Source organism: Orcinus orca, chromosome 1, assembly GCF_937001465.1.
Source record: "Orcinus orca chromosome 1, mOrcOrc1.1, whole genome shotgun sequence".
NCBI classification, from domain to species: Eukaryota; Metazoa; Chordata; class Mammalia; order Artiodactyla; family Delphinidae; genus Orcinus; species Orcinus orca.
In genome coordinates this window covers 45,631,388-45,655,601 of record NC_064559.1, presented here as the reverse complement: position 1 = coordinate 45,655,601, position 24,214 = coordinate 45,631,388, and the positions used below count along the sequence as shown (strand labels likewise).

At 35.8% G+C, this 24,214-nt stretch overlaps 1 protein-coding gene across 1 annotated transcript in view; it reads left to right on the top strand.

Moving 5' to 3' along the window:
• Window positions 1–24,214, top strand: part of HMCN1 (hemicentin 1) — a 534,342-nt gene that overhangs the window by 356,809 nt on the left and 153,319 nt on the right. The window contains exons 52-63 of the mRNA XM_004275232.3: window positions 747–892; window positions 5,490–5,640; window positions 6,974–7,168; window positions 8,658–8,771; window positions 13,068–13,255; window positions 14,801–14,897; window positions 20,607–20,768; window positions 21,512–21,625; window positions 21,739–21,941; window positions 22,227–22,308; window positions 22,418–22,549; window positions 23,262–23,411. Of these exons, the coding sequence (XP_004275280.1) occupies window positions 747–892; window positions 5,490–5,640; window positions 6,974–7,168; window positions 8,658–8,771; window positions 13,068–13,255; window positions 14,801–14,897; window positions 20,607–20,768; window positions 21,512–21,625; window positions 21,739–21,941; window positions 22,227–22,308; window positions 22,418–22,549; window positions 23,262–23,411 (1,734 nt within the window). The remainder of the gene's footprint in view (window positions 1–746; window positions 893–5,489; window positions 5,641–6,973; window positions 7,169–8,657; window positions 8,772–13,067; window positions 13,256–14,800; window positions 14,898–20,606; window positions 20,769–21,511; window positions 21,626–21,738; window positions 21,942–22,226; window positions 22,309–22,417; window positions 22,550–23,261; window positions 23,412–24,214) is intronic.

Genomic DNA, 24,214 nt, shown 5'->3' with positions numbered 1-24,214 from the left:
TTATATTCATCATTAAAGTTTATCGTGTATCCAGCTTGCTTCATTAAGATGGAAATTGAATTAAGCAATGTGCCCATGACTTCAGTTGCTTACAGATGTGAAAGCCCACTGAAACTGCTCTCTTCAGCTTTTTGGAGAACTTGTCAGTGGCGCTTCCTTAAGTTTCTCTCTTTTTGTCTCATGAATTACCCTCTTCTGAATTCTGCTGCATATAAGTACCTGCATGCACAAAACTCTTCCTTAAACATATATGCCGTATTCAACAGCCTACGATGAGTTTGTCATTGACTTTGGGCTAATCCACTGTACATTGACCTATTAAAAAAAAAGTATGCTACCACTGATAGGCAATAAATTTCAGAATTTTATTTTTAAAAAGGAAGAGCATCTTTTTTATTGTCTTTTGTTCTTTGAATCATTCCCCTTAGTGACTAATAAAATGCATTCTATGGGTCATACTCAGACTGTGTCTGGGGACCTGGAACAACCTAAACTAACTGTTCTGTGAAAGACATTAACCTCATTGGCAGTATTACAATGATGAGGAGAGAAAGGTAGTTTTCTTCACATTCTGTATATGAACACTGCCATTTCATAAGATGCTAACTTGGGTCCTTGATGAAAGGAGAGCATAGAAGATGCCTAAGTTATTTCCTTGTTTTCTTATTAAGTGATCCTCACTGTGTTCCATGTCATTCCATTTAAAAGAACTAATGTTTAATACTTTAATATTCGTGTTTATGCAGTTCCACCCATAATCAGTAAAAGAGACCTCCTGGGGCCAGGTGTTTCCCCCAAAGAAGTGAAGATCAAAGTAAACAACACCCTGACCTTGGAATGTGAAGCCTATGCAATCCCTTCTGCCTCTCTCAGCTGGTACAAGGATGGACAGGCCAGTCAAGTTTTTTCATTTGCTGATTTTTTTTATAGACTAAAATGGCCAGTTAAATTAAAAAACAAAACACCCAGACACAGATAACTCAGAGACTCAATGTGACCTTAAAATTAGCACAATCCCATGCTCCTAGAGTATAAAACTGCAAAAAAATTGAACCGTGTTCAACAATTTTAGTATTATTTCATCACTCTAAAGTTTGAAGGACTGTTTTAATACACGTTAGCAATTGTCTTGGAAAATCCAGCCACCTTCCCACTGGGGAATGGTTTTTGTGCTCTGTGGTTTTTCAGAGTAAGTAAACTTTGTGGAGAAGAAACGCAAAGACAGTGCTGAGCCAGATTAGAATGATAGGTATAACACAGGTGCTAAGTTTATTCAGAACTTTCTCTAAACACCTTTAACTCTTTTACAAAGGGTAACATTTTTAATGTTCCAAGATGAAAAAAATAAGCTCAATGTGATGATTAAGTGCTCAATACAATTAATTGGGGGCAATGAAGAACTTTCAATAAAAGACACATCCTTCAGTTATGTAATCTGGCTTTCAGACCACACGCCCTTATTTCTCATTCAACTTATTTTCTAACATGCATGTTTTAAAAACATATGTGCTGGTGTTTTAAGACCAAAATAGATTTTTTTTTAGCTGCTGTTAACACTATGCTTAATACAGATGTGACATAGCTAAGCTGATGTTTATCCTGTTTTACACATAATCAACCAAATGGTCAGTCAAATTCCAGTTGTAGACGTTCAGGTCAGAGTCATGATTTAAGATGCAGAAAGATATAACTTTATTATTTCAGATCACAGATGGATTTTGCAATCCTGGCAGCCAGGAAAAAAAATATCTCATAAAATAAGCAAATTTCATCTGGAAGCCATTGCAAAAGGAAAAACATGGAACTCCCACCATGTTCTGTTTACAGTTTCTTTTCTGACTACAAGCATACTTCATGGTACAATATCAACTCTATATGAGTTTGCATGGAAACAATTCCTTTCACCTTTCAAATTTTAATATTTTATTTTTAATTTTACCTAAAACCTTTTCATTCCTTGCATTTTATACCCGTGCACACATATACACAAGCACATACACACATAAAAGTTGGGTAAAGTCTAGATTTGTACTAGGAATTAGGGCTGTTTTTTTAAAATTTCATAATGAGTAGTTAAATTAGTTTCACATCCAGACTGAAATTGATCCAATTATGATGCTTTAGTTAAATTGCTGAATTTTTCAAGATTTGGGATTGGTCCCCTAAAATGTGTACAAAAAATACTGGGTTTTGTTTATTTCCCATATCCTTTCTTCTGCTAGCTCATTTCTCAGATAAGCAACACTACTTGAGTGAAACAGTGTTTTTGAGAAAAGCCACCAAAAATATTGGCAGCATTAACCACAATAAGTTTTGATAGAATCTATGTGTTTTGCTTATTCATGCTCTGAAGTTTTTCTTTGACATGGAAAGTTTAAATTATACTATCTTTATATGTGATATAATGTTAATAATGATACATTGTGTCCCAAATTATTTATTGAGCACATAGTATTTGCCAAACACTATTTTAGGTGCAGGTGATACAGCTATGAAGGAAACAGACAAAAATCTCTGCTCATACGGAGTTTTAGGGGGAGGGGAAAACTAAACAAACAAGTAAAGCATACAGTGTGCCAGATAAGGTAAATGTTATGAAGAAAATTCAGTCAGGAAGAATAGAGAGTGTGAAGGGTGTGATCTCTTACAATAGGGAATGCCTCACTGATAAGGTGATATTTGAGCAGAAACTCACAGAAACTGAAGGAAGCAGACATAAGATATCTGAGAGGAAAATATTCTAGAGAGACTAGCAAGGGGCAAAGGCCCTGAGGCATTTGGCTGGAGTGCAGTGATCAGTGGGAACACAGAGAAAGGTGAGAGCTAGGGTTAAATCATACTGCTTGTAGATCAGTTGGCCTTATTCTGATGGAAAGCTTCTGGAAAATTTTGAACACAGGAGTGATGTGATCTGACTTAAGGCTTTAAAAAGATTATATTGGCTTCTTTACTAGTTGCAGAAGAAATGAATTTATTGCCATGGTCCAGGAGATAGATGGTGATTGCTTGGATGAAGGTGGTAGCAGGATGTGAGGGAAAGAGATGAGTCAAAGATGAGTCCAAGGTTTTGCATGAGATCACTAGAAGAGTGAGTTTAGGTAGAAAGAGAAGAGGTCCAAGGATCAAGCCCTGGGGTACTCCTACATTTAGAGGTTGTGGGGCAGAGAGCGATGTGTCCTAAAAGAAGGAAAAATAAGTTTTCAAAATAAAGACCAGTTAAACCGTGTTAAATCCCGCTGATCAGGTAAAATAAAGACTGAGAATTGATCAGTAAATTTAGCAACATGGATGTCACTTGTCACGTGACCTTGACAACATCATTTTGGTCAAGTAGAGATGGTGAAAGCCTTATTGGAGGATTCAAGAAAAGATGGAAGGAAATGGAGACAGCAAAGGTAGAAAACTTTTCAAAGTCGCTGCCTATAAAGCAGAATAGAAGAATGTGGAGTTAGGCTGCAGTGTAATGAGATTTTTTTTTTAATGCGGAAATTATACTGTTGTATACACATTGAAATCATCCAGTGGAAAGAAAGCAATCGATGATGACTCACATGAGAGAGGACACAGTTGCTGGAGGAATGTTCTTGAGTAGATCAGGGGATGTTCAGAATGGACAGAAACTGGTATTAACCAGTTTTTCCAGGGGAATAAAATAAAGGGAGAGGGGGCAAAAGAGTTGATTTTTTAATAGACGTTTGTACAAGGAGTGATTGCCATAATAGACCTTCTCTGGGTCAGGAGGAGAGTGAGTGATAGGGAAAAGATTGCAAGTTCAGTGAATTTTGGGTTCTCCCATGGGATCAAAAAATAATGGGAGTTGGGATTCTAGAGGAAGAGAGTAAGTTAAGAGGTGATGGTCAGAAGGTGAGAACTTGAAACTGAGATTCTGAAGAGATGTGATTATTGGTAATTATAAGTTCTAGGTATGACTCTCCTATTGAGTGGCTGAGAGAGTGTTGGGGCAAAAAAAAAATAGAAAGGAGGTCAAGGAGCTGAGAGCACAAAGCATTGGTGACTGTCTATGTGGGTATTGAAATCACCAAGAATTATGAGAAGAGTGTCATTGGAAGGAGTAACAGTGAGCCAGGAACTAAAATTTTCAAGGAATAAGAGGGAATTTAGTATATTCGGAAATGTTTAGAAGATGAGAAATGTCCCATTAAATGTCGGTAATGTTTTCAATAAAACATCGTAATATAAATATATCTAGGTTAAATTTTCTCATTTATGAAGTAATGATGTTTCTGAATGAGCAGTAGTGATTTTTAAATCAGACTATGCTAATGCCTTCAATCTTTCATTATAAAACTCTAGCATTTGCTACAAAATAGTAAGAAAAGATACACTTTTTTACTACGATGTGGGATCAGCTGAAGTTATTTTTCTCCAACGTGGATAAATAGATATGGCACCTAAGAACATTTTTCATCATAAATAATTTATAAATGCACCACTCAGAAACACCGGGCATAGATGTAAACTATAGGAATTACAATTGTCAATAAATAAAGACATGATTACTCAAAAACAGCTTATTCAAAGTAAATTGTTATTGTCTTGAGTATTTCACTTAAATTTTTATTTTTACTTATTAAAGAATCATAAAACTCTCAACTGCATGGTGCCCTAGAGGATTTACTGGAGTACTTTTTTTTTTTTTTTTTTTTTTTGCACATTATTATTTATTTCCTTACATAAAGAAAACTGTTCTCTGGCTCAATTTCACTTTATCACAAACTACAGAAATAGGGTAAGTTTATAGGACTCAGTTATACATTTAACTCCTAGAGGATTATACTTTTTTTTTTAAAGCTGGTTTAATCTCAGGAGATCAAGTATAAATAATATAGAGGACCCCCAACCTGCTTATTCTTCCTAATATTGGGGTCCTATCTGGTATTATACTCCACATGATATATGTGGCAAATATCTGTTACCATTGAAAGCAAAGATAGCAGCTAATTGATTTAGATACTTCATTCTGCTGCAAAATGAGCTTTGAATCCAGATTTTTTTTTAAATTGAAGTATAGTTGATTTACAATATCATGTTAATTTCAGGTGTACAGCACAGTGATTCAGTTTATCTATCATCTATCTATCTATCATCTATCTATCTATCTATCTATATCTAATTTTTTCAGATTCTTTTCCCTTATAGGTTGTTACAAAATATTGAGTATAGGTCCCTGTGCTATATAGTAGGTCCTTGTTGGTTATCTGTTTTATATAGTAGTGTGTATATGTTAATCCCAACCTTCTAATTTATCCTTCCCTTCTCTTTCCCTTTTGGTTCCAGTTTTTAAAATAATGAGTATTCCAGAATGAACATTGTATCTCCTATCAGACTGAAAATTTTAAAATTTAAAAATCCACACCATAAGCTGTTTGTTTTTTTTTTCTTATATACATATGTAGTTCTTTTCTCACTCCCTTTAGAGGCTTATTACTGGAGTACTTAATGATAACATTATTATAATTGAATCACAGCCCCTTAAAGCAGATGATCATGTTACTATTGCTGCCAGTGGACACACACTTCAAATCAGGGAGGCTCAAATATCAGACACTGGACGATACACGTGTATAGCATCTAATATCGCAGGTGAAGATGAGCTGGATTTTGATGTGAATATACAAGGTAATACTAATATGTTTATTGTATGTAATTTAATTTATATGATCTGGCAAAGCAATGAAAAAGAGATTTGACTTGGTTTATTTTAATGTTTTTTTTCTGTTGACAATAATATAAATTCATTATTGAAAACTTGGACTCAAGAAATTAACAAAGAAGAAAATAATCCCATCATTCAGGATTACCTCAGTTATTTTTATGTGTTTCCTTCTGATATATTTTTGTAAATGTATACTTCATTTATAAATTGGGATCACACGATACATACTTCTCTGTTACGTTAGCTTTCCCCTAACAATTTACCACGAAGTTTATCAGAAAGCTAATGTAACATTATATCAGAATTTAAAGTAGTCACACTTGGAACTGAATGATGATTTAGGCTCCTTCAAGCTTTGTGACTTGGGCAAGTTACCTAAATATTTTAAAACCCATTTTCTCACTTTTAGAATTAATGCCTTGTAGAATTGTGGTGAGTACTAAATTAGATAAAGTATATAAAACTCTTAGCAAAATGCTTAAGAAATGATATTTGCTATTATTGTTGATATTATTACTTTCAACATGATTTTTAATAACTATACCTGTTTTATCAGTTGAGTATCCAAATCTTTATTTAACCAGACTCCTATTGTTGAATGTGTGGGTGTGTCCAAGCTTTTACTACTCATATATAATGCTTCATTGAACATCTTTATACCTAAAACTCTTACACAGTTTTTATTTTTCATAAGTTGTTAATGATGGAAATTTTAGGTCAAATGTTATACACTTTTGCAGTGCTTTTGATGTACAGGCAAATTGCCTTCTAGAAAGTTCATACTTGTCACCCAGAAAACTTTGAGTATGTCCCATTATATTTTTTAATAGACTTATTAATCTTGGCTGCATAACTTCTTTAGTTTTCTGAATAAGACAAATCATTGGGAAATGCTCAATTGAGCCAGTATTTTTTAATGATTTCTCAAAATTAGTTTTCCCTGCTATGATCATATTCTTTAGCCATGTTTATCATAGTAGGTCCTTCCTGAGAGCAGGACATTTTATCTTCTAAATGCTAGAGCCTTTGAACAGAAATGGAGAGCAAAGCATGAGCACAACATTCTGAGCTCCATACTTCTTGCTTTTCCACTGGAGAACCAGCTCTGACTTCTGTCTATTACTTTTTTTAGCTAAGGGCTAAGTTGGTAGGTGTGTAAGTACTTGACAATATTTTCACATTGTCTAATTTATTACATGTACAAATCACTCTTGTGAAAATACAGCCAAGATCTTTCTTTAACGGATTGACACTGTCATTTACATGAGTCCAAAATTTCATGTCTTTTCTCCATAGTTCCTCCAAGTTTTCACAAGCTCTGGGAAATAGGAAACATGCTGGATACTGGCAGGAGTGGTGAAGCCAAGGATGTGATCATCAACAATCCCATCTCTCTTTACTGTGAGACAAACGCTGCTCCTCCTCCTACACTGACATGGTATAAAGATGGTCACCCTCTGACCTCAAGTGATAGAGTATTGATTTTACCAGGTAAAGATTGCTAGGAACAGGGTGAAAATCTGAATCTCTGTCAGATGTGTTTCTTCTCATTTATTAGACCAGTCAAATTGATTGACTTTTTGGCCTTGTGATTTAACTGACACAGGATACTGAATGCCACTGGTATCTATGTAGCTTCAAGCTAGGAGAGTCTAGGCTGAGAATTTGACATAGGCTAGAATACCTAGTTAATTTTCATATCTACTATGGGATCATTCTATCAACTTAAGAAAGTCCTTTGGCTCCCTTGTGCCTCCATTTTTCTAAATAGTGTGAGGAAATAATCAGTTTTGTTTCTGTACATTATTAATGATAAATTCTAGAATATATTTGCAAATAGTTATTACTCAGTTTATTAAATGCATTTCTCATAAATCAATAGTAAAGATTTTAGTTTCAAATATTTTAGTTATTACATGTTTATCGATGGAAAAGGAGATCTTTAAATTGTGGAAAAATAATATTTTCAAGGCTTCTATTTACTTTTAGCAAACATTCAAATAGGCTTGTCAAAATTTATCAGATTGTACACTTAAAGCCCAGTGCCTTCCAATGTATGTAAATTTCATCTCAATTAAATAAAAAAAATATCTTGGCAAAAAAAGAAAAGAGACTAGATAGAAATGACAACTACATGTGATCCTAAATTGGATCTGGGCTTAAGGAAAAATAGCTATTAAAGACAATATTGTAATAATAGTGAAATTTGAATATGGACTATGGTTCAGTCGTACTTTTTTCACAGATTTTACATTTTCTGATTTTGATCATTATACCTTCTTTTAATGAAATACATATTTATGAATATTTAGGGGTGAAGGGACATCATGTCTCCAATATACTCTCAATCTTTTTCTGAATCATTTGAGAGTATTACTCATTTATATATATAAATAAAGTTAATATGTACATTTTTATGACAGAGATCAAACAATTGGATTGAAATACAAATTATTGATAAACACAGGTAAAATTTTTAATATAATTATTGAGACTTTTCTCTAAGTTTGATATTACATCAACATGAAAAGTTAAAAAATACAGTTATTCTTTCAAGATCATATGTATAAAGGTATACTTTATACCTTTTATATCCTTGGCTATTATTTTCTCAAATCAGTACTTGCCTCCAACAGTGTAAACTTCTTTTACATGTGTTCAAAACTGTAAAAGCAAGAAGTCACCACATAACAACATTCCACATGGAATGTGAGAGGGACATGGAGCAACATTCCTCCCTTGCTCTATACAAGCTATTTAGTTCTCAGGAGGTCTCATTCATATGCTGGGTCACTTTTCAATAATGCAGTGTTTGTCCTAAATGTGGTATGTGGGATTAACACTGAAACACTGGATGAAGTAAGAGCCTTAAAAGGAAATGTAAAGAAGTCATTAGACCTGAAAAATTATATCTCTGTTTATGATCACTTTCACTCTAAGATTTAGAGAAGTAAAAATATGTATTGGGATATATTTTCAGGAGGGCGAGTGTTACAGATTCCCCGGGCTAAAGTGGAAGATGCTGGGAGATATATGTGTGTGGCTGTGAATGAGGCTGGAGAAGATTCCCTTCAGTATGATGTCCGTGTACTCTGTGAGTTTTTCGTTCGTTTTTTTGTTTATTATGCATTCTTTCGCGCAAAAGTTTTTTGAGGAACTAATGTTTGCATGATGTTGCACTAGCATTTTAGAGACATAAAGATAATCAGAAACTGATAGCTTTCCCAGGGAGCTGTCTTATACAAATTGAAAGCACATTAGTTAGGACTCCTGAAGTATCAAATAACAAACTAGCTTAAAAAAAAAAAAGAGAGAGAGAGAGAATCACTGATTCATGAACCTGAAAAGTCCCAGAGTACAGCTGGCTATAGTCATATCTGACTTCTATGGCTCAAAAGAGGTCCACCAAACTTTACCTTTCTCTTTCTCTTGGCTTTTTTTTTTCTCTGTTAGCATCACTCTCAGGTGGGGAATCCCTTTGGATAGCAAGTGGGCCCCCGGAAACTCTATAATCTTACATCTTCTTAGTTTCACATCCAAAGTGAAAGCTCTTCTTATCCAGTATTTACAACTGAAGTCCCAGAATTGTATTTCCATGGCTTTAACTGGCCAAGCATGACTCACATATCCATTTCTGAACCAATTACAGAGGCCAAGAGGCCTAATTGATAAGGCGTAATAACTATGTCCACCCTTGGATCACAGTCATATTATGAATGCAGGGACTGAGAGTAGAAGAAGTATTGCACCTTTAAGGGCAAAGAAAGGTGATGCTACTAGAAGCAGGAACAAACAGATGCTTCCATGAGAAGGAGTTGAGCTAGAGAAGTAACAGTAGGAATGTATAGGAAGCAGTTGGTATGAAAGGTTTTACAGAGGAAGTGATTAAGTAATATGAAGCATTAGGCACTTATCTGAGAGTATCAGATGACACTGAGATTTTTATCCTGGGTGATTAAGAAAATTATAGCAAGGGCAATAAAAATAGAAGATTTGGGAAAACAACATAACTTGGGAAGAAGGAAGTCAATTTTGTTTTGGACGTATTGAATTGGCATGATACCAAGATACTTAGGAAGATGTTGAATGAGACATTGAAAATAAGGAACTACAACACAGGAGAGAGAATTGAACTAAGAATAAAGAGTTGAGAGTTATCCACAAACAGGTGATATTCAAAGGCATGAGATTTCCAACAGAAAGGGTTGTAGATAGCTTAGGAGAAGATAAAAAAAATAAAAGATCATTGTGGGATCATTTACAAGTAGGAGACAGGAAAAAGAAAATAGAGGAGAAACAATCTGAGGAGTTAATGAAAAGTAGTAAACTACCATATCACCTATTCAAGGCATAGAAAAGGTTATCAAGAAGTGGGTTTAGTATGGAATGCTAAAGTAAGTTTAAGAGAATAAAAACTGGGGGGAAAGGCCATTTTGAACTAAGAAATCATTAGTGAAATTCCGAAGATCAATTTATGTATAGTATGGTGCGATACAAAGCCACAGAACAAAAGGATAAATATCGAGCAAATAATCAGAAAGAAAAGGAAACAAATATAGAGTACTCTTAAGACATTTTGAAGAGGCAGGAAGAGGTGAAATAGAGTTTTAGGAAGAGAGCTTCTTTGAAAAAACATATTTAAGAGAGATTTGAATTTGCTTATAGACCAAGGAAAATGATCCAACAGAAAGAGACAAGTTAAAGTTTCAAGTATGTGTGTTGATGGGAGGAGGGGGCAAGGATTGATGGAGCAAGTTCTAGAACAGGAGAAAAATGCAATCAAGAAACCGAGAGGGGTCAACTAGCCTTTCATGGTAGTGAATTGCCATACCTTGGAATGGTAAGAAGGGATATGTGGGAATGTATATCAAATGTATTTAGTCCTTTCCTTAAGTATGAGAACAAGAAAGACAGTGGTAGGGCTGGTATTCGGGCCTGTGGAAAACAGAGAACCTTAGAGATTGCCACTATGGGGGGTGTGATCGTCAAACACTGAAGTTGGAGCTATTTGGCTTAGTCATGACTTTCTGCACCCACCCTCATTAACCCGGGATCAGAGGTAGAAAAAACAGATGATGTGACCTAAGGGTGGGGAGAGGGGAGCCATGGAGGCAGTGCCACAAGGTAACAAAGGTACACTTTGTGGAAGCACTGGAGGGTAAGGGACATAGCATGTGCAGTGAGACAGAGCATCGCTGAAATGACCCACTCTGAGACCTAGGCAGAAGAAGAGGAAAAATGAGCGTGCAGGAAGGCTGATAGATTGATTGTAAGGGGGAGGAGTGGAAGGGCTAGAGTTTTCAGCGCAAACAAAAAGCCAGCTTATGAAGGAAGCCTGAAAAGACGTGAAATAGAGAAAACCCAAGAATTCAAAATTCATTTATTTGACAAATATCTATTGATCGCTTACGTGTGCCAGGTACTATGCCAGGCACTGAGGATACAGCAGTGAATACCATAGACATCAGACCTTCTTCAAGGAGCTTATGAACTTGCAAAGGGCAGAAGTGTTTATGTTGAATGGTCCAAGGTATGACAGTCTGTGGCTGGCTGAAGTGGGGTAGAGGTGAAACTAGGGTGGGATGGGTCATCAACATAGATTTTAAAGTCTACAAGGTAGTGATAAGAAGACAATTAAAATCAGTGATAACATCATCAAGAGCAGTGAAGGAATATCTTAGACCACCTGGCTTAATTTGACCTAAGTTTGGAAGGAATTTAGTTTAGGACTGAGTGGAAGGATCTGATAAAGTAGCAAGATATTATAGGTTGGGAAGAACTGGAATTTGGTTAAATTGAAATGGAATTTAGGGATTGATTGTCAAAGGGAGATGTTCATGTCTTCAGTCTGTTATTTTTAATTAGGAGGAAGTTGGAAAGCATGTTGGAGATGAGTTTAGAGGAGTACGAACAAAGCAAAAAAAAAGAGCCCACAAAGTCTGTCTAAATTAGGAATACTTCACAGTGTTTGATGCTTACCTCCTAAGTGCCACTAAGAACAATTCTGAGAGGTGTAATCCAGCTGGAGGGCAGGTCAGAGCAAAGAGCTTTGGTGGAGGCCTCTACAGGTCAGACCTTGGGCCTGTAGTGTGTCTCCTGGTAGCTCCTAATGATTCAGCTCCAGAAACATTGAAATATTTCAAGAAAACATTGAATCTTTATGTACCAACATTTCATTTGATCAGTTTTCATGGTGTGGAGGTACTGATAGCCTCATTTAATCTGAAATTCAAGTTTATTATTTACTAATCTGCAGTTCAACCTATATATTCTGTGTTATCTAAAGTACAGCAAAAAATCATATAATTTTGACTGTGAAAGTTTGCATTCAAAATAACACTGAAATTTTATTATGGGGCCTTGTAACCTTGATTATTTGCCTTATAGACTTTCAATTTAGTTTTGGAGAGACCCAAATACTACAAGAAGGCATCTCCATTAAACATATATTCTTTACTGATTGATAAAGATATGGCACATTTTAAGAGAGTAAAACAAAATACCTAAGCTTTCAAAACAAAACAAAGTGATTATTCGTTTTGAAAATGAATGTCTACATTTACAAAAGCAGCCAACACATGCATTCCTGGTTTAACATTTCCATTTTTTAAAAAATTCTACAGATAGTATGTGTTTTTTCATAACTGACTAGTCTAACATCAGGTGGGCATGAACCTGGATTGATTCTATATTATTGTTTTAAATGAGAATGAATATATGTAGAAAGATCTAGAGCATGGCTTCCCAAACTCTAGCATGCATAAGGATCACGTGGAGACCTTGTTAAAACACAAACTTCTTTGGCTCTCCTAGGGATGCCAACTAAAGAAGGCTCAGTCAGACCCCCAAATCCGCATTTCTAGCCAAGCTCCCAGGTGATGCTTATCGTGATACCACTGATGCCGAGGCTGGGGAAACACAGTTTGAGTAGCCCAGACAATTCCCTTGCAAATGAGACCAAACCTGTACATTTCAAATACACTTTAAAGATTTACCTGGCTTGTCTAGATGACCAAGTAGACTTAACTGTTAATTTGTGCAGATGCCACTTGCATGTGTGCTTGCAAACCCAGAGGGCCCGTGGAAGGGGCTGAGAGAGAAACTAGACAAGATGTATTGGGGAAGAATTGGGATTAACCTAAATGCAAAGGAAACTATGGGAGGGGTTAGCCCAGGATAGGTAAAGAAAGGGAAGAGAATAAACCCAAATTCACACAGATTTATCACCCCCCTGAATTTATTAGTGTAAAGTGTTACTTCAGAATCATGGATTCCTCTTCAACTTTTGTCCCTCTATTATCCCAAACTTTTTAAAATTGTCAGAAAACTAGAATAATTTAGAAAAGACCTTGTTTCCTGTCATTATCTCTCTGTTGCAATCACTTATTAGTGCCGCCAGTTATCCAGGGAGCAGACAGTGATCTGCCTGAAGAAGTCACCGTGCTGGTGAACAAGAGCATGCTGGTGGAGTGTTTATCCAGTGGCAGCCCCACCCCAAGAAATTCTTGGCAAAAAGATGGGCAGTTCTTGCTAGAAGATGAGCATCATAAATTTCTATCTAATGGAAGAATTCTGCAGGTAAAAGTAAAAAATCTAATTAAAAATAGCTATTTGACTTTGTATTTTATAATAATTGTCTTTTTGCTTTTAAAAATAATTTGTCTTGGTTTATAAATATTGGCAAAAATAACTAATCATAAAAAGGATATATAAAATAAAATTCTTCTTACTCATTCTTTTCTCACTATCAGAGGTAACCACCATTAACGGTTTTGTGTGAATTCTTCCAGAGGTTATCTGTACATTCAGCACACCACACACACACACACACACACACACACACACCCCTAAATTTACTACAATATGGCCTCTGTGATAAAAACCAAATTATTATAATTCTTTCCATTGCAGATTTCTGATGATTAAATTCTAGGTGGTTTAAGATTCCCTATAGATTAAAATTTGTCCTCTATTGGCAAAGAATTGATGATAAAGAATAATGGAAACCACATAAATATCCTGAGTTGTTGTTCACTAATGGGCATGTCTATATTTTTCTTTTCAAGGGTCTTAAAAGGAAGATAGGCACTTGTAAAAATAACACCAACTCTTTTGTTAGGATGCAACTTAAGAAATTATTTCCCAAACATATTAATGATGTTGTATAGGCCCAAGAATCTAAGCATCAGTGTATCCAACACAGGACCTATCCCATGGAGTTCTTTATTAAAAAAAAAAAAAGTATGAGTTTCACTGCTTGTAAATAACCTTTAATTCTCAAAGTATCTTCTGAACACCATGACTATTTCTTTTTGATGCTCATACAACCTCTAGCTAAATACTTAAATATTTCTGTTGGCTAGAGCCAAAAGATATATAGATGGACAGAAATTTCTGTATAATAAAAAAAAGAAAATATAACTGCTATATTAACTAACTCTTGCTACATAAAACAAACCACTCCAAACAACTTAAAACAATAAGCATTTATTTAGCTCACAAGCTTTCTGGTTGGCTGGGTGATTCTTCTGGTCTTGGCAAGGCTAACTCGAGTGTCTGCATGCTGTGGATTGAATCCGTGGCTCTGCTGATCTTGCCTGGGCTCTTGTACGTATCTGGGACCTCAGCTGCAATAACGAGGCTGACTCTTCCCACATGATCTCTCGCCCTCCAGCAGGTTAGTCCTGGTTTCCTCACATAGTGGTGGCAGGGTGCACATGGTCTAGGTTTGAAATGGAAGACTGTCACATCCATCACGCTCTATTGATCAAAGCCGGTCACAAGGCCAACACAAATTCTCCATCTTTACTCCACTCCCTGATGGGAGAAGCTTCACAGTCACACCACCAGGGATGTAGATAGGAAAGTGGGAGAATGATTTGAGACTTTTCATAGCCAATATACAAGTATGTATAAATTTGCCTTTTCTGATTAGGAATCTTTATAAATATTTATTTGATTGACCTGACTAATAAAAACCAGCATCAGCACTATTATGTACAAAATTTTTTTCCTATGCTTATCTGGTATTAGCTAGAAAGAGTATGTATTGTTTATTCTCAAAAATTGACAAGTTGCTTTATAAAAAAATTTCAGTTGGAATTTCTTCATTTTTTTCCTTAGATTCTAAACACTCAAATAACAGATATCGGCAGGTATGTGTGTATTGCTGAGAACACAGCTGGAAGTGCCAAAAAATATTTTAACCTCAATGTTCATGGTAAGAGCTGAGTTCCAAAAACATCTGTTAGAGTACGCTTGAAAAAGCAGGAAAACTGTACTTTAGATTATGTATGCTTATTTTGCATTTTTTAACTTGAACAGTGTGTGGAGCCTGCATTCATTCAACCTTTCCCCTTCTTTCTTTCTACCACAGCTTGTGCGATTTATAAAGTACAAATCTTTTAGGGAGTCTGTTTTTATATTATTTCAGTCCCTTAAGAAAAAATAGTTACTCCTACATATTTGAAAGTAAAAAAAGAAAAAAAATCACAATTTGAAATCCCAAAGATTACAAGTTTATATGAAGTTAGAACCAAATATAGCTCTTCTACCCATAAAAATGTACCCACTGGGCCTTGTTGGAACCAGTTTCTGTCCTCAATTGTAGAATTCATGTTGAGTTACACCCTCCGGTATGTAATATACTTCCTGAAGAAGAAAAAGTAACTTTATAGAGTTAAATAATTCCTGAAAACCATCAGTACACCTAATTTATTTATTAGATTCTAAGTTCTCAATAAATGCTAGACACTCCATAAATACTAACTTTTTGCTAAAAAAGCAGTTAGGTGTCAGCCATAAATAATTAGTTTTATTTTCATCATGCACAGCTGCTTCCAGAATATTAAATTGGAAATGCTGATTAATTATTATAAAAGATTTTCTTTAAACATGTGATTCATATGCAAAATTCTAGCTCATTTTGGAAATAGCTGAAATTTGACATTACTGAAAAATTTCTTCCTTCAAAAGACTTTTATTTAGCATAATGGATTTTTTTTTTTTGGTGCGATATATAGGGAGTATTGATGTCTAGCAATGTTTGGTGTTTCTGTAACAGATATTTGAAGCACTCTTACCTTTTTTTATTCCCAGTGCTTAGCAAGTTTTTTTTGAGTAAATCTGACCAAAATAGAAGATATGTGTTATGAATTCCCCGGAAGAATAAATTAAGCAAATATAATCATTGTGAAAGTATACTGTACTAATCTAAGTAATCTAAAGTAATCTGTAATCTAATTTGTATTCTAATCTGTAAAGTACAGTAGGATAAATGTTGAAAAATAAAAATGTTGATCATTTTTCCTGATTCCCCAAGGCAGAATTAATTTTTCCTCCTTTATGTGGTCAAAAGCGTCTTGTAAATACCCCAGTTTTAGCAGTTACATGTTCTACCTTTTTATCTTTATACATCTGTATCTTCACGTCTATCCCATAACTTTATTATAAATGCTGTAGGCAAATGGTCATCTCTTACGGACCTTGGTCTTCCTAAACCTTGTCTAAAGTCATGGTAGTTGCTAAATAAATATTTGTTGTTCCTTTATTATATTTCCTTCATATCCATTTCCTCTTTGTAATGCATAGGAAAAACACCTGAAGTAGGAGCCTTGCCTGACTTGAGAGGCAGAAGCCACTCGTGTTTACTATTGAGAATTGGAGTTCAGGAGGGGGGGTTTCCTCTTTTACTGGTTAACAGTGTCTTGAGCTCCTGCCTGCAGTCAGGAACCCATACTTAAATATTGGAAAATTCATGTGGGAGAGAAACAGTTTAAATTGTTTTCACTTAAAACCATACCATTTGTTATCTCCCTGTACAATATCGCTTGCTTCTTTTGGACTCTAACCTTCAGTCTGTTGACCTCCCAGTTATTTTTCAACCCTCTGTGTCTTTACCTTCCTTCACATCCAGTCTAACTTTCATGGACCAGCATATCAATCACTTCTCTTAGCCCACGCCTTCTCAGCACTCCTGCTCAATAAAGGCTCAACTCTGCATGTAACAATGCAACACACTGACTGCTTGATACCTACCAGGTGCTGTGCCAGGTGTTTTATATATGATATTTTATTTAATTATCTCAATAACCCCAGGTGGTTGGTACTATTTTATACCTCTTTTACAGATTAAAAAGCTGAGGCTCAGTGAGACTAAGTAACACGCCCAAAGTTACACACCTGGCAAATAGGATTTTAGCTTAGGTAGTCTGATTCCAGAGGCTTTAAACTTACCTGCTTTTCTGTATTACCTCTCACTGAATTCCATACCTGCACCTAGGTAGCTAACTATGGCTAGAGAAACTCTTGGTGTCAGGACTATTGGTGGTATTATAAATTCATAGATACTGCTTGAAATGAGCCCTTTATACTGCCTCTTCATGGCTCTACTCCACAGTGACTCATACCTTCTTGAATGTCAGATGGCCCCTGTCTTAGCTCAGGCAGCCATTAAGAAAATACCAGAGACTGCATGGCTTAAACAATAGTTTATTTTCTCACCATTCTGGAGGCTGGAAAGTCCAAGATAAGGTTCCAGCAGGGTTCAGTTTCTGGTGAAGGCTCTTTCTCACTTGAAGATGGCCACTTTGTCCTCACAAGGCCTTTCCACTGAGCACACATGGACAGAGAAAGCAAGGAATCTCTCAGGTGTCTCTTTTTATAAAGACAATAATCCTATAGGATGAGTGCCCCATCTTTATGACCACATTTATCTTTCGTTCCTTCCTTAAAGGCCCCATCTTCAAATACAACCACACTGAGAGGGCTTTAGTATATGAATTTCGGGGGGACACAAACATTCAATCACAGTCGCCTCTCACCTTCGCTCAGTCAGTGCCCTTACCTCCTGTTTTACAGGGAAAAGAGAAGGCATATGGCTGAAACCACTTCAAATTCCTACCATCAAAATGAGAATATTAGCTGCATGTGATGCTGCCATTTCTTCCTTCTGTTACAACACAAGATGGGAGCATTCCTCTACCTTCTAAAGACTGACTTGACTCTATATCCCTGGTGACCGCCTGGTCAAAAATCTCACAGTCTCCTCTCTTCCTCTCCAGTATTGAAATTCACACTTTTACTGGCTCCTTCCCAAGAGCATTTAAATTTACTCATCTCTTGCCTCTTAAAAAAAAAACCGAAAACCAAAAACACAAACAAAAAAAACCCAAAACAACTCTCCCTTAGACCTAGTATTTCTCTTCAGAGGCGTCCTTCTCTTTTTCCCCATTTCAAGGCAACCTTCTCTAATAGCTGTATATATTTACTGTCTCCTTTTCCTCACTCCTCCCACCATTGCTCATCGGATTTCACCCCAACTCCAATGAAACTGCTCACTGAATTCATGAAATGACATCAGAAGTCCAACAGGCATTTTCAGGCTTCATCTTTCTTACTTCTGAGCATTCAACATCCTTGAACATTTGACTATCTTTTTCAACAATTCTCTTCCTTTGGCTTTTGTGATGCCCACACCCCTTATTGATAATCTTGCCTTCCCAGTCTCGCATTCCCAGTCGTCTTTGCTAGTTCCTCCTTCTCTACTTGACTATTACACTTTCGTTTTCCAAGCGCTAGACTTTATTCTTCCCACTCTTTTCTTACGTGATCTCATGAATTCCCAAATTTCAGACACCATCTATGTGCAAAATAGTTTGCAAATTTTTATTTTCAGCCAGGGCCGCCTCAGGAACTCTAGACGCTTCTGTTCAAATATGTACTTCTTATTGACACAAATGCCTAATAGTCACCCTAAGACCATGTGTATATAACTGATCTCATTACCTTTTCCCAGAAATGTGTTCCTCCTCCAGGGATCTCTGTCTCAGTAAACGGAATCACCATCTTCGCATTGTTTGAGCCAGTTAAATGAATGTCATCCTGGATTCCTCCTCCTCCTTAAACCTCACCCCCAAAGCATTGAATCCTAAATATTCTACCTACATAATATTCTGGATCCACTCACTTTTCTATCCTTTCTGACACCATCCTAGGCATAGCACTATCATCTTCTGCACTCATTACAGCAATAGTCTCCTAACTGGTCTTTCTGAGTCCCTTCTAGCCTTCTCACCAGTTCCCGCCACTGTGGCCAGATTGATAACTTTTAAGCTAATTTTTGAGTAGACCACTCCTCTGCTTTCCTCTCCTTAGGCTGTTATTTCAGCATTCTAATGATGCCCAGAAGACCCTCTAGAATTTTATACTATTTAGTCGTTTAATCTTTGCCTTCTCCACCTTACTCCCCAGCAGCCTTGCTCTTCAGACTCTGGTCATGTCAGCCTTCTGGTGCCATGTTCTTTTCCCCATTTGCGCCTTTGTATGTGCCATGCCTTCTTTCTGAAAGACCCGTCCATTATCTGTCTTCCGCTAGCTTATTCCTGGTCATACTTCAGCATCTTTTTAAATGTCACTTCTTCCTCCTGATCCCCAAACTAGGTTATTTCCCTGTTGTCACCCTACTCTTCTGATGGACACTCACACTCATCACACTTGTAATTATTAGGCAGTATCGGACAGCGGCTAAGAACAGGGCTCTAGAGCCAGACAGCAGTCTTCCAGTTTCTTCCAGTATCTAACTGTGAAACCTTAGGCAGGATGCTAACCTCTCTCTGTCTCAGCTTGCTCATCTATAATAAATAAGAGGATAAGAACTGTATCTAACACATAAGGTTTCTGAGCCTCCAATGGTATACATGAAGTGTTTAGTTCAGTGCCTGGCACAGCATAACCACTCAAAAAAATGTTAGCTGTTACTTTTTGTTCAATGTCTGTCACTATCACCAAATTATTAATTCTTTATAGATATTATCTATTATATTTTTCATACTGTATCAGCACTTAGCACATCTGAAATACAGTACGTATTTAATAAATATTTGATAAATGAGTAGATGAATGAATATGAAAATTGGTGGATAAAAAAACATGTATAGTAAAATTTAAAAAGCAATTTTGCCTTTTGATCTTTTGTTTTTGATGCTATTTTAAGACCTCAGTCTTAATATAAAAGAGTATAGTATAACATAGAGAGTATAATATAGAGAGAGTATAATATAATAATAGAGTGTTACATTAGTTGTGTTCTTTATTTCATGTCTTACTATCTTCATTGGCCTGAGCAAAACCCACCTCTGCCTTTATTTATTAATGTATTCACTCATTTTTATGCTCATTTCTCGCTCCTATTCCCACCCCCCACATAGAAACCATTCAAATATGTATGATGTTATTCCTTCCACGTGCATGTGTTCTTGTAAAAAATCTATTATTCCATCTGTGTGTGTTTTAACATGCATAATTGGCATTGCATTATAAATCTTATGCTTTTTTACTCTACTTTTTCTCTGTACTGCTTCTGCTTTTGGAATTCTTTTTAGGTTTTGAACAATAAGCCATTGTATTGCTTATTTCTTAAATCTTCTGCTTATCTTGAAAGTCAGTGATTTACATTGTTGAAATAACCTGTATAATTTATTGATAGATACCCTAAAATAACAGGTCTACTCTATTATTTCTATAAGCAAGAAAATAAAAACTTTAAGGATATAATATTAAAAACAAGAATATTCACATGTATTTAATAAAAAGTAGTATTAGGTCTGTGTACATTGACAAAACCATCTCAGGAACTGGCAACTACATTTTACAAATAAAATGCAGAATAATTCTGTCTGAAAATTCTAGTATTCTGTTTCAGTTGGGAAAAACAAAACTGATGGACATGAGTTTGATGAAGGCATTAGGGAATTCTAAGAAGAAAGGTAAATAATTAACAGTATCATTAACTCAGTGCTTTAGCAGAGTACAGTAGTTGGGATTATATTAATAAATTGGAATATGTATTACTGATAATATCACTTTTCACATTTAATATGTTTACTATTAATACCAATATATTTCACTTTTAATATATTTACTATTATAGTTCCTCCAAGTGTCATTGGTCCTAACCCTGAAAATCTCACTGTTGTGGTGAACCATTTCATCTCTTTGACCTGTGAGGTCTCCGGTTTTCCACCTCCTGATCTCAGCTGGCTCAAGAATGAACAGCCTATCAAGCTAAACACAAATGCTCTCATTGTGCCCGGTAAGGAACTTAGAACTCTTTATGAAGTGGGCAACACTTTCTCATTTTTCTTTATTTAATACAAATGGCATTTCAACTTAGTCTCTTTCCAAACTTTTGTCTTGCTGCATTTATTTGTTCACATTAAATGCCTCTCTTCAGCCATTTGGGGCCATTAGGATAAGACTGTAAAGACTTTATGATTTCAGTGGGAATGTACAGTAACAAGGTCTACTTCAAGAAATTATGAAATTTAGAAACAGAACTGCTTAGCAATTACTTGGGGGTGATAGACTAGCAAATAGTGCTTTCATTGGATAAAATCACTGGTTGTTTTCAATCGATCCTAAAGCTCCTTGAAGATAGATCAATATCAGTAGATAGACTAACAGACGGACAGCCACTTCTGCACTGTGGGAGATTTAAACCCAGAAATACTTGTTGACATATACTGACTCTAGTACAATTATGGTTTGCTCACTAGAATCTATATGAAACAGTTCTATTATCCATGTTTGGTTACTGGAGAGAAAATTTTATTAATTTCTTCTTTTATAAGGAAGTAGAATCAATAGTACTGAAAGGATCAAAGGAAACTGATTAAATTCTTTCATTTTATATATGAAATGCTTCTATATGCTTCTATCTATGCTTAGATTTTTCCTCTAAGGGAAAGAATATATTTTGCTATTTATCTTATTGATAAGGTTGTTATTACAACAACCTCTGTACCAAACTTCAGTTTGCATTATATTTGCCCACAGGTGGTCGAACTTTACAAATTATCCGGGCCAAGGTATCTGATGGTGGTGAATACACTTGTATAGCCATCAACCAAGCTGGTGAAAGCAAGAAAAAAGTTGCCCTGACTGTTTACGGTTTGCTTCTACTTTTTTCATAAGATTTTTTCATTCTTAAACTGGTATTAGATATTCTCTATCTGAGCATTCTATGAAAAAAAAAATCCTCTGTTCTTATTTTCTTCCTTCAGTGCCCCCAAGCATTAAAGATCATGGCAGCGAATCTCTTTCTGTAGTTAATGTAAGAGAGGGCACCTCAGTGTCATTGGAGTGTGAATCGAATGCTGTCCCACCTCCAGTCATCACCTGGTATAAGAATGGGCGGATGCTAACAGAGTCTACTCAGTGGGAGATTTTGGCCGATGGACAAATGCTGCACATCACGAAAGCTGAGGTGCATCTTTTATTCTTGTTTGTGTGTCATGACTCCTTGGCGGGATTATGGAAGGGAGAATTGGAAGTTGCATATTCCCCTTACTACAGTGAAAAATTATTTTCATTTTAAAAATAACATCATCAATGCCATTATCCTCATTTAAAAAAAAGCAGGATTGTAGAAGGCAATTAGGACTGGGGCATTTAAGCATAAAGATGACTGATGATTTAATCTACACTCGAACGGTGTGATTGGTCATCTATAACTTAATGGAGCACATACAATAGTATCTTTTTCTTTTAGGTATCTGACACAGGCCAGTATGTATGTAGAGCTATAAATGTAGCAGGACGGGATGATAAAAATTTCCACCTCAATGTATATGGTGAGCATCTGCCTCTAATATAAGTCTTTTTCCCCCAGATATGCAAATGCCAGAAAGTATCCTGAATTAACTTAATGAGGACACATGATTTTCTTCTGTCTTTTTACAGTGCCACCCAGTATTGAAGGGCCTGAAAAAGAAGTCATTGTGGAGACAATCAGCAATCCTGTGACTTTAACATGTGATGCCACTGGAATCCCACCTCCCATGATAGCATGGTTAAAGAACCACAAACCCATAGGTAATGTAGCTGTGCAGTTTTTTATGATTGTTTTCTTTTGCTCTTGATTCACTAGGTTAATAAACTAGCACATTTTCAGTATTACGCACATAGCTGTGTTTAGTTCATAAAGCCTAATGTACTGTAATATAAACTTACAAAAGGATTCTTTTTTTTTTTTAATTTATTTTTATTTTTGGCTGCGTTGGGTCTTTGTTGCTGCGTGCGGGCTTTCTCTAGTTGCGGCTAGCAGGGGCTACTCTTTCTTGCGGTGTGCGGGTTTCTCAGTGTGCTGGCTTCTCTTGTTGCGGAGCACAGGCTCTAGGTGCGCGGGCTTCAGTAGGTGTAGCTCACGGGCTCTAGAGAGCAGGCTCAGTAGTTGTGGCTCACGGGTTTAGTTGCTCCGCGGCCTGTGGGATCTTCCCGGACCAGGGCTTAAACCCGTGTCCCCTGCATTGGCAGGCGGATTCTTAACCACTGTGCCACCAGGGAAGCCCTACAAAAGGATTCTTCACTTTACAGAGATTTTTCTCCTTTCCATTTTACTGGAGAGGAAATTTTATTAATTTCTTCTTTTATAAGGAAGTAGAATAAATAGTAATGAAAGGATCAAAGGACAAGGGGAAAACTTAAAAAAATACATTTGTCACATAAAGACATTTTTACAGTGACTTGTAGAGATGTTAAAATAAAAGCTTTTTTATGTTTTGTTTGGCTTTGTTTCTACCTCTAGAAAATTCTGACTCACTTGAAGTTCATATTTTGTCGGGAGGTAGCAAACTCCAAATTGCCCGGTCTCAGCATTCAGACAGTGGAAACTATACATGCATTGCATCAAATATGGAGGGCAAAGCGCAGAAAAATTACATTCTTTCAATTCAAGGTATGTGTGGTACACTCTGATCTGTCTTCAGTTTCTTTATTACATTCTCTCTGTAGTACAAAATAAGTGTACATCTAAATAGATCATTTATAATTGATTCAAAATATCTCTTTTTTGCATGTTTTGGATATTTTATTTCTTTTCCAATTTATTGAGATATAAGTGATATAAAGAACTGTATAATTTTAGGGTGCACAGCATAATGATTTGACTTACAAAATATCATTAGATAAACAAAAAATTTTCTGTCCTACATTTGCCAGTAGATAGTATTTTCATGAAAATGGACACAAATGTGGAGAAAAGAATAGAAATTTCAAAATCTCTTTTTTTTCATGTTTCCTGAAATGTTTACCTTCCTATAGTATATATTCTATTGAATTACTTGTTTATTTAAAACTGGAATAACTTATTTTGATGCTAAGCCTATAGGTCTCTTCCTATTGATATAGATAAGATTTATCTCATGAAGATATTAAATATGTTCTAATTACTGGCCAAGGATTAGGTGAGCTTAAATAATCATGAATCTTATACTATTTTGGTTTGAGAGTAAGGAGCATTGATTCATCCAAGAAATATTTAATTAACACTTACTATGTTCCAGCATAGAATTGAGCACTGCAGGGAGAACTTGCATCCTTTTGATTTTCAGCAAACCTTTGGGGTATTACTTTTGGTCTAATGTTTAAATTGAAATGGAACTCTAACTTGAAACTAAGTTGAAATGCTTGCTTTTTCCAATTTTATTATAGTTACTGAAAAGAATTTCTCATAAGTTATAAATGCAGTTGTGAATATGT